This window comes from Heliconius melpomene, chromosome 8 (genome assembly GCF_056956725.1).
Source record: "Heliconius melpomene rosina isolate 202511_hmr_F chromosome 8, ASM5695672v1, whole genome shotgun sequence".
NCBI lineage: Eukaryota > Metazoa > Arthropoda > Insecta > Lepidoptera > Nymphalidae > Heliconius > Heliconius melpomene.
In genome coordinates, this window is record NC_140396.1 from 4,839,671 (window position 1) to 4,850,573 (window position 10,903).

General features: G+C 31.9%; 2 protein-coding genes across 3 annotated transcripts; one reads left to right on the forward strand and one right to left on the reverse strand.

Moving 5' to 3' along the window:
* Window positions 1-704: 704 nt before the first annotated feature.
* LOC146536795 (CLIP domain-containing serine protease HP8-like) lies at window positions 705-5,156 on the forward strand. Its single transcript, XM_085189542.1, has 7 exons — window positions 705-916; window positions 1,653-1,798; window positions 2,258-2,561; window positions 2,925-3,018; window positions 3,427-3,614; window positions 3,692-3,796; window positions 3,908-5,156. Exons 1-7 carry the CDS (start codon window positions 853-855, stop codon window positions 4,228-4,230), a joined length of 1,224 nt encoding a protein of 407 aa, XP_085045668.1. The 5' UTR covers window positions 705-852; the 3' UTR covers window positions 4,231-5,156.
* Window positions 4,460-10,834, reverse strand: LOC146536796 (uncharacterized). 2 transcript variants are annotated; one of them, XM_085189538.1, is made up of 6 exons: window positions 9,665-10,833; window positions 8,281-8,445; window positions 7,496-7,711; window positions 6,851-7,109; window positions 6,450-6,742; window positions 4,460-6,296 (listed from the first exon to the last, which is right to left on the reverse strand). In XM_085189538.1, exons 1-6 carry the CDS (start codon window positions 10,495-10,497, stop codon window positions 5,945-5,947), a joined length of 2,118 nt encoding a protein of 705 aa, XP_085045664.1. In that variant the 5' UTR covers window positions 10,498-10,833; the 3' UTR covers window positions 4,460-5,944. The 2 variants fall into 2 exon arrangements, with proteins under 2 accessions (XP_085045664.1, XP_085045665.1); XM_085189539.1 differs by having other exon boundaries at window positions 6,187-6,312; window positions 9,665-10,834.
* Window positions 10,835-10,903: the final 69 nt, after the last annotated feature.

Here is a 10,903-nt window from a genome sequence, read left to right on the forward strand (position 1 = left end):
AAACGCGACAGATTGTGAGTTCGATTCCCATTCGAAATATGTATTTAATATTTTGGTGGGGAACCAAGGGAGGAGGGGGAGTGTGTTAATACTAGGTTCCCTCTGCCAACCCTGCTGTGAACGGGATATAGCGTGAAGCTGATTTGATTTGATTTGATATTTTATTTTCTCTGTTCTGGAGTCGAGATAAAAGGGCGGCGGTGAGTTCTGCCACTCAACACGCAATGCCTACAAAATACGGCGGAAAATGGAGAACGAAGTGTCTTAACACTAAGCTCCCTGCTTACCCTGTTACATGCGGGATACAGCGTGTAGCTGAAAAAAAAAATTGTTTTAAACTTTATATTTTTTTTAATATCTTTGATTATTTCCTTAAAGTATCGATTACTGAAGTCGAGTTTTTAATTTATTCTTAAAATATGAATTTAATTTACTGTTAATTTATAAAAAAACTAAAAATTAGAAAAAAATAATGACGAGAAAAATACTTTTTATTCGTCCATTAAAAATTATAATTTCTTTTTCTAATAATCCAAAAGGACGCGGGTCAAATAACTTCACGGGATTCACATCTACCCTGACCTAAAATAAAAAAAACCCTATCAAAACGGAACCAGCATGTATTATGCTCAATAAAAACAAAGCGCTATGACGATGTCATTACGTCGAGTTTAGCATATATACATACATATATATATATGTAGCGAACAAGCATTACTCAGTAATCGTACAGAGTAGCCTTGGAACGGTAGTTTGTGTGTTTAAATATTTAAATTAAATAAAATCTACAGTTTGTTTATTATTTATGTTACAATTTTAAATAAAAATAAACATATATATAATATTTCAAATATGAATATGATGGTTTTATACGTATCGTACTTTCTGATCATCGCGACTTTCTTAAGCAGGTCATGTAAGTGTATTTGTATTTAATTTCAATGCTTTAAAGTTGATTTTCCCGTTCTGTCTTCATTGTTTTTAAGGTAAAGTTAAGTATTTAAAAGTAATATACAATTTTCAAGTCAAACATCTTTTTTGCTTACTTGTATTGATAATTTTAAAAAAAAATATTGTGGTTTCTTTCAACATTGTTTGTAATTATTAATTGTAATATTCTTGTGATATACAAAAGAAAGGTTTAATTTTTTTTCCTATAAGTAATTGTTTTAAAAAGGTAATTTTAACTATATTATTAAGAACATAGTGTCTTACCACTAGGTTACCTCGGCGCTTTGTATACCCTAATGTGCGGGATACAGTGTGAAGCTAAACAAACAAGAAAAATCGTTAGTTAAAATTTTAAAAAATAAATTAAATCAGCTTCACGCTGTATCCCGCACACAGCAGGGTTAACACACTCTGTTCCCCGTTTTTCTACCGAATTCTGGAGTCATTTCTTATTGAGTGGCAGAACTCAACGCCGCGCTTTCCCTCGATAACAGAGCAAGTATAAACGTAAATAAATATTTCACTTCCTCGAGTGGGAATCGAACCCACAACCGTTGCGTTACAGTCACACCCTTGTGCCGCTGCGCCACGACGGCCTTAGTTAGTTAACTTTATATTGAAAATTTTGAATTAAAGCATTATTTATCCTCCTATACCTCAATGATAAATGAAAATGAAATTTACAAAAAAAATATATTTAGTTTCAGCTCCCACGAATTCTAAGTGTCCATATGGCACTAATTGCGTTTTCGCTACTTCGTGCCCTACAGTCATTCGTTATATACACGAAAACAAGATCAATCTATTGCAAGACATGTATTGTAAGCATGAAGGAGACCGTCCGAAGGTATATATATTATTTTTCAGAAATATTTTCTTATATCATCACTTTTCTGCAGTGGCGTAGCTAGGGTGTTTGCTGCCCGGTGCGGCTTAGGAGATTTGATGCCCTTTAAAATGGTCTAAGGTCTAAAAAAAAAAGTGATCGTCGACTTTGATGAGTTCTAAAAAAAAACATGATCGTCGACTTTGATGAGTTCTAAAAAAAAAACGTGATCGTCGACTATGATGCCTTTTCTTTTGATGCCCGGTGCGGCTTAGGGGACTTGATGCCCTTTAAAATGGTCTAAAGTCTAAAAAAACAAAGAAAAACAAAGTAATCGTCGACTTTGATGCCCCTTTTCCTTTTGATGACCGCCCAAGACCCCCCCCCCCTCCTAGCTACGCCACTGCTTTTCTGGTGTTGTCACTTACAAAAATTAATGTTTATTTTATTTGTTGATTAACTTTAACTACCCACTTGCAGGTATGCTGTCCATCATCATCATCAGACTCTTTCAATGAATTTAGAACTATCGAAACTGAAACGTATAAATATAATAAAACCACTGACAATGATGTTGATAAAATAACATTTCCAACTGACACTTCTACTACAAATCCCTATATTATAAAGGAGAATAAACTGGCGGAAACATACAAGATTAATTTAAATCCTTTTCCGAACAAAACCATTTGTGGCCTAGAGAAAGGGAGCGACAGAATCGTTGGTGGATCAATAGCTGAAATCGATGAATTTCCTTGGCTTGGACGCCTCTTGTATGAAAGTGGTATGTACTCGTATTACGCGATATAATTTGCCAATTTATCTAATCTAAATATTTAATAGTGTTTAAAACTAGGTTCCCTCTGCTTACCCTTCTGGATGCGGAATGATTTTATTTTAATTGGCTGTTTTAATTTCATTTATTATTTATTAACTTAACTTAAGCTTAACTTAGGTTCACTGCTTTATTCCTGGCGGGGTAGTCAGAGAGAACGGAGTGCCAAACTCTACGGTCTCTGCATACCTCTTTCACCTTGTCCACTGCCCTCCAGGGGATCCTCATGTTTTTTACGTGACTTTCCTCCAGTATCGTTGATACTCTGTTTTCGAAGGTCAACCGAGATCATATTTTTATTATTTATTTTAGATAGGAAAATGGTCTTTCTTTGTGGAGCTTCTCTTATTACCGATCGGTACCTTGTTACTGCCGCCCATTGTTTGATGCAAGGCAAAGGAAAGCCGTAAGTTAATTTAATTCTTTTTCGTATTAATAATAGATGTTTAGTTCACAATATTACCAGCTTATTCATTACTACATGCTCCAAATTAAAATTGATTATAAATCGATCGAAATTAATTATACTTTTGTTATAATTATTGTCAACTTTATAAAAATACAGATACACAAAAATAAAACGTAATACGAGATGCAAGGCGTATGGCCATGTTGATAGCGAAATTCACTGGTCCTATTTCATTTAAAAATAATTCGATAAAAAAACACCTATCTATGTAGGTAGAACAGGTTAAAAAATAATCTTTCGGTATTTTTTTGTTGTTATTGATAGTATTTATAATAATATTTCATATGATGATGATGATGATGATGATGATGATGATGATAATAATATTTCATATATTATTTACAGTGTGAGCGTACGGTTAGGGGAATGGGATGAAGATACTGAACGTGATTGTCAAAATAATTATTGCTCTGAAAAGCCTGTTGATATTGAAATTGAAAAAATTTTTACATATAAAGATAACTCCAATATAAAAGTCGTGATGTCGGCGGATATAGGTTTAATTAAATTAAAGGAACCTGTTAAATTTACAGGTAAATATAAATAAATAATTAAATACATATTATGATTATGAATTTTCAATAATATTTTTATATTTTTTAATTTACAGAATTTATATCTCCAATTTGCTTACCGGACACAGACTATATTAAAATGCAAGAATATGCGCAGAGTGTTCCTTATTGGACAACAGGTTGGGGAATCACGGAATTTGGTTAGTGGCAGTTCTTTTCATATTTTTTATATGCACTTACAATTAATAAAGGCTAGAATATAATATTTAATTTGATTTCAATTTTAATTTCAATTTTAATTTTGATTTCAGGAATGCCATCTACACTAAAGCGTAAAATAAGCTTAAATGGTGTTTCTTCAGAAATATGTCGCAACATATATAAAACATATGAAAAATCCCTATTTGATAGAGTTATATGTGCGGGAGGGATGGACGGAAGAGATTCTTGTTCAGGTGATTCAGGAGGACCACTTATGAAAGTGGTGGAGGAAGATTACCAAACGAATTGGTATTTATTCGGAATTACTAGCTTTGGTCCTAGAAGGTGCGGAAGTGAAGGTAAACCTAGCATATACACGAAAGTTTCTGTTTATATGGATTGGATACAAAGTATTGTTAGAAATGAATTGTAAATAAGATATTAGTATATAATGAAGTTCAGTATTTAATAACATTTCTATAAAATAATTGAATGGGGTGACAGAATGCAATCGGTCTATCGTCATTGTGGCGCTGATTTCTCATCTTCTTAGTGAAAGAAAGGTTTTAGCTGTGGTTTTTATTTTAAGAATTCCCTTGTTATTTATACGAGTACATGGCATTCTTAAGATTAAGTCGCAACTTGACTTATCTTCGAAAATATCTGCAACTCAACACGCTATGCCTTCAGAATTCGGCAGACAGTGGGGAAAGGAGTGTTTTAACACTATATTCCCCCTGCCTACCCTGGTGTATGTGGGATCCAGCGTGAAGCTGATAATAAGCATGCTATCTTTTAATTTTGAATTCAAAAAGTTTTTAATTTTGAAGTCAGTATATTTAGAATAACACAAAGAAAGTATGAAAAGTAAAATTCTACTATAAAAACGAACTTATTTCTTGAATAATTTACAGTTAAGGAAAAAGATACAAAAAAGATAAAAAAATGTTATTGCAATGTTACTTTAAATTAAAAAAAAATATGCTGTCGATGCTCATGCAGGAAGATAATGAATGAGCTATTGTCATAAATGTCTAAAAACTTAATTTGAGTTTCTCGTCGCCTTTTCTTGCAAAAGTTTGTAAGCCGGTAGTAGCTTTTTCTAAGATTTAATATTATTTGTCTTTGTAACCTAACCTAATCAAGATTCAATGAAAACAACTGCAAATGTGTAACGTGGTTAAAATTATGTATATATAAGTAGTTATATTTGTTGATATTCTTTAGAATTAAAATAATATAACCTGAAATCATGAGTGCGTAGGTACTTGCATAGTCAGTAAACAGTATTATTTAGAATATAACTAGATGTATTAGAATATAACTGATATTATTGATGTATTATATAAATTTAATATACTAATTTTGTTTTATTTAATAAAATAATTAATAATGTGAGATTGTCCTGGTTTATAATTTACACACACGTGTGTTAATCTCCTTGTCACTAAATTGTTTAATCAAAATTATTTGGAAAAGGCATGGAAATTTGAACGTAGCGGAACATGAACCTGCACCTGTTGGAGCCTTATCTCACAACGCCTATTTTTCTATAGGTATATAAGCACATACGATTACACTTACAAATATTTAATTGTTATCACATGTAAGTATATGTGTTTTATTCCGTATAAAAATAATATGAGTTTAACAAGTAAATAAAACACATAATTTGGTTTGCACACGATTCTTACTTCTTTCCTCATTTAGAAACAAGTATTTTATTAAGTAGAATTTTAACAACAGCCACCATGTCGAAAATAGAACAGAATACCACAGTCGGTATGTAAAAACGCATATTATATAAATATTTTTTAAAAAAAAGAACAGAACACCACAATTGGTATGTAAAAACGCATATATAAATATTTTTAAAAAAAGAACAGAACATCACAATTGGTATGTAAAAACGCATATATATTTTAAGTCCCATTGTTAGTTAAGCATTACAAATGATACTTTTACATTGTCTTCGGATCCAGAAAGATGTTGAATTTTCTACTTTTAAACCAAAACTAGAGAAAACAACTGCTATACTTAATTGGAAAATAATTACACAATATGTTATGGTTTTTTATTCTATACATATTTCCTACGTGTACATATACGATGTTTACCATACCATTTACCATATTATAATAATAAATTTAAACTTCCGCTAAGCTGTCATTATCTTCATATAAATCTGACCGGCCCAACTTCTTATGTTGGATTTTATCTAAACACTTCAGCAAATCCTCGCGGCATTCAGAAGACATTGGACTTGGTGGAAGATGTAATTTTTTTATATTCCTTTTCTTAGTTGGGCTCTTTCTCGGGGATAGCTGTATAGAATCTACAGTGGTAGCGCCAGACCTCGGCGCATAATACCTCTCGAACAACATCGGTTGCCTCTGTACTCTACCGTACATTAGCTCCATTTCATGAAGAAATTCTTCTCGTCTCATTCTTTCTTCGTCACGTCTTGTTTGTAATCTTATCGCTATGTCTTCCTCATGACTAAAATCATAATATACTAGAATAAAATATAATTTAAATTAAATGAAAATGCATCTAGTCACTCTATATTCACACATTGAATTTATTACACAGTAATTTTACAACATAAAATAAAGCAACAAAAAGTAAACCATTTAATCTTTATAAACTTACTTATTTTTAACCATATGCCAAGCTGGATTAGATCGTAATAAGCGATCCCGGTGACGATGTTCAGTTTTTCTTCGCTGTTCAGATAACCGCTTTGCTGCCTCCAAGTCAAATTTCTGTCTAACAGTTTCCGCTCTCAATAATGCTGCTAAATTGGACCTTCCCGCAGCAATGGTTTTTAAATCTAGTGCAGAATAAGCCTGACTTTTATCGACGGCCATGTTTTTTTGCAAGCTGCTATTTTCACTAACACTGCTTTTAGATTCTCGGTAAACTCTTTTTGATATATCATTCATCTATAAAAGATCAATATCAAAATTTATTTATATTTTTCGCTACTACAAAATTATTTTGAAATCAATTTAAAAACTATTTTAATAGATATCGAAATACTTAATAGAAACCTTTTTAGACGCTCTTTCCGCGGTGTTAAAATGAAACGGTTGAGGACTTGTAGTGACAAAATCATCTTTCATGTTCTTTGTTTTCCTTCCTTTTACTGGACTTGTGGATCTCTGCCTATCTGAAGATACAGAAGGATCGATTGGTAAATCGCTGTGAGCTGCTGGAGTTGAAAGTCGGCTTCGATCTCGCAAAGCCATAGTGGCGGGAAAGTTCGACCAGCGCAACATTTCTTCAGCACGGATACGACGATTCATAGAACTATAAATAAATACAGGTATATAAGTATTTTATCTGATTAACAAAATTGATAATTATTTAATATTTAATACTACTGGAGAGAGACATAATAAAAATCTTTGAGATGAGGAATCATTTTATCTCTCTTAAATATTTATAAAGGCCGTCATGGCGCAGCAGCACAAGAGAGTGACTGAAAAGCGACGGTTGTGGGTTCGATCCCCAATCCAGGAAGTGAAATATTTATTTACGTTCATATTTCCATTTCTTCGCTCTAGTGTCGAGGCAAAGCGCGGCGTGGAGTTCTGCCACTGAACACGCAATGCTTCCAGACTTCGGCAGATAGTAGAGAACAGAGTATCTTAACACTAGGTTAGGATACGGGTCACAAATTAATTTAACCTAACCGAAAGTAATTGTCTTCCTTAATCCTATCGTAGAAATAATTAGTAAATAGATTTTTAGGTACAGGTCGCGCTTTAAAACGTTTCTTTTTCTTAGGCTTAGACATAATATTAGCTGCTCTATCACATATAGCACCAGATTCTTCTCTCTTCGTAAAACTGAAAGGCTTCATTTGAGCCCTTAATTCTGCTTCGCTGTTTATTTTTGAAATCGCCCGTCTGAAATAATAATAATTAGATTCTTAACATAAGTTTGTAGGGATGTATGTAGTAAAAAAATAACTGCATTGTAAATGTTTCTATTAGTCAAGAAAACCTAGCAACATCTTGAAATATTTGCTTGAGTCATTGTCCGTTTTTGCCGAGTGATGAAACTCAACGACGAATTGTGTCTATTGGAATTCCGCAAGTCATCTGTTTTCCACTACAAGCGTAATTAATATAGTCTCAAAGTCCTAGATAATGAGTAGAGCAGTAAACCTTTAGTAGATACCTACATACTTATGGTTTGCCTACCTGATATGTAAAAATAAAAGGAAATAATTATTTGTTTTTTTGAGGCCAGTCGTGACGCAGAGACACAATCGTGTGACTGTAAACGCGGCAGGTAGTGGGTTCGAGTCCCACTAGCGGAAATTAAATTTTTAACAAAATGCGGCCTTGAACTTTACCACTCGACGAATTCGACAGAAAATGGGGAACGGAAGTGTCTTAATGGGAACGGAGTTTCTTATCACTAGGTTCCCGGTCCCTCCCCTGCAATGTACAGAATACAACATATCACATACCTCATAGCTTGATCTTCCAAAATTTTGTCATATAATGGGATACGAGACTCTATAGGCACAGGTTTTGCTCGAAATTTCTTTTTCTCTACTTTTTGATGAAGTAAATCATCAGAAAATGACTTTTGTATACTTCGAAGTTCACTTACTATAATATTTTCCTCATCTCTGTTAAAATTAAAAGTATAAAGAAGAGAATTAGAAAGGTATTTTCGAAGGATCACTCTTTTTCAACCATAATTTTTTAGGCTTCTATTTTTATTTACGATCGTTAAAAAAGGTTATATTATGTTTCTCCTGAGATAATGGTTGCAAAGATAAAAATTATCCTTCGGGGATCATTTAGAAAGGCCCTACCCTTAGTAAAAAGTAACAGACTAGTGTATCAGAATTTTATATAAGCCTTATGGATATTAAAATAACGTTTAATACATCTTACGAAACAAAGAACACTATAAAAAAAATTGCCAGCCCTGAATACAATTTCTTCTGATTAGTGGTAAAAATGTTTGCCCTCATAGCATAATAGAGTTCAATTAAGAAGGTACTTGATTGTTATGAGTTCCAGTTGTAACAGATCCCAGTTAAAATTCAAACTCGAAACGATACAACATTCCCTATTGATGATAAAAGAGAACCCTTGGAACAAATAATATTTTGAACAATAAGATTTATGATTTTAATATTAAAATTTTTACAAAATAATATAAATTTATTAATAAATATAAATACAGGCATCCCTCGTATAACACGGTTAATTCGTACCGTGCTATATCGAAACCGTGTTATACGAAACCAGGTATACCATACTGTACACCGTGTAGTATCGAGACCTTGTCTCGTGTTATATCGAAACCGTGTTATACGAGACTTTGAAATCATACAAATAAAGGCAATGCGTACCGTGTTATATCGAAACCAAATCTTAAGGTGTAAAATTTTATGATAGCTGAAATTTCGTTCCAAATACTACATAAATGAAAAAGGAAGTTACCTTGAAGTTTTTATTAAGAAAAATAAATTAAATTCTATTTTATGATGAAATACAATAATTAAAAAATACAACAATAAAATATATTCAAAGACTAATAATAATAATTACATAGTATAAAACAAGTAGAAACAGCTTATTGAACGAAAAAAAAGTTCAAATTTAAAATGCATATTTTTCAAAATCGTGTTATACTAATATCATTTCTTGCATCGTGTAGTATCGAAACCGTGTTATATTAGTCGCAATTCTTGGACCGTGTAATATCGAAACCGTGTTGTACAAGTAACGTGTTATACGAGGGACGCCTGTATACATTAAAAATTTGTTTGTTTCTCATAATGACAACATCATTCATACCAACCCTAGGACCATAATAAATTATTTAAAAATTACCTTTCTGTCATTTTAAAAGGTTTCGGTATTGTTATACTTTTTCGACGTCGTCGTGGAATAGATCCAAGTCTTTGCGTTCTTAGAGGACTGGATGGCATACTTTGCGTTTTATAAATTTCTTCATCGTTTAAAGATTTGTTTGTTTCAAAATACTGTTGAAATTTCTTATCAATTTCGTTTTTATTATCAACTTTATCATCATGCCACGATATTGAACATGCTGAATGATTTCTTTTTGGTCGCTCCAGCTTAGAAGTTTTCACAGTCAAATTATTTTCCGTATTGTCTATTATAACTTCTTTCTTCTTATTTTCTTTTATTTGCTTAGCACCATCATTGAATTCAAATTTGCTAACAGGTATTTTAATTGTTTCTTTTGACAGGCTCCTAATACTTCCTACATCAATATCTCTTTTATCAATATTGCCGTCTTCTTTATTTTTTTTTCTGCGTATTTTCATATTTTTCTTTACGCTAAGATCTTTTTCTAGCTTGTCATATAATTTATCATTATTAATGTTATAAATGTTATCATGTTCGACTGCGAGACCAAGCATTAATCTTTTCTTTTCTCTTAATATTTTTAACGTTTTATAGAATTCACCTTCAGTTAAATGATTTATATCACGATAATCCGGAATGCTTTTGTAGAAGTCTTTTAATTTTTCAGCATCCACGTCTACATCAAATATTGAACAGGATGTTAGTGATTCCATAGAACATTGCTCTGTTAAATTTGTTTCATTACGTTCATAAGCAGTTTTAGGCATTTTACTTAAAGGATCAATTGGAACATTGAGACAAGAATTTTTAAATACACTACAGCGATGCATAACGTTTTGCAGTCATCATTAACTACTAGCGTTCAATAAATATATTCGTATAGCTTTTGTTATCACTTAGTATCCATGGCAGCAAATTTCTACACAATATGTAATAAAATATTTAGCTTCCATTGCATGATGGAATCACCAAGTCTTAGTCTGAATGTACGAAATAAAAGTTATTGTAATAATTTCTTATACAATTTTTAAGTTACTGTATTATTTATTTTTTTTTTCTTTTTTTCAATTTCAACTTATATTAAAGTATAAACTTTAATACAGATTGAAAAAAAGAAAAAAGACTATCATTATTATCATCAAATTTATACGACATGTACGATACATTACAAAGTGCTTTAGATAGATGTGAAACTCCCTACAGTACAGTAGATGAAAAATTTGTTATAAAATTTTA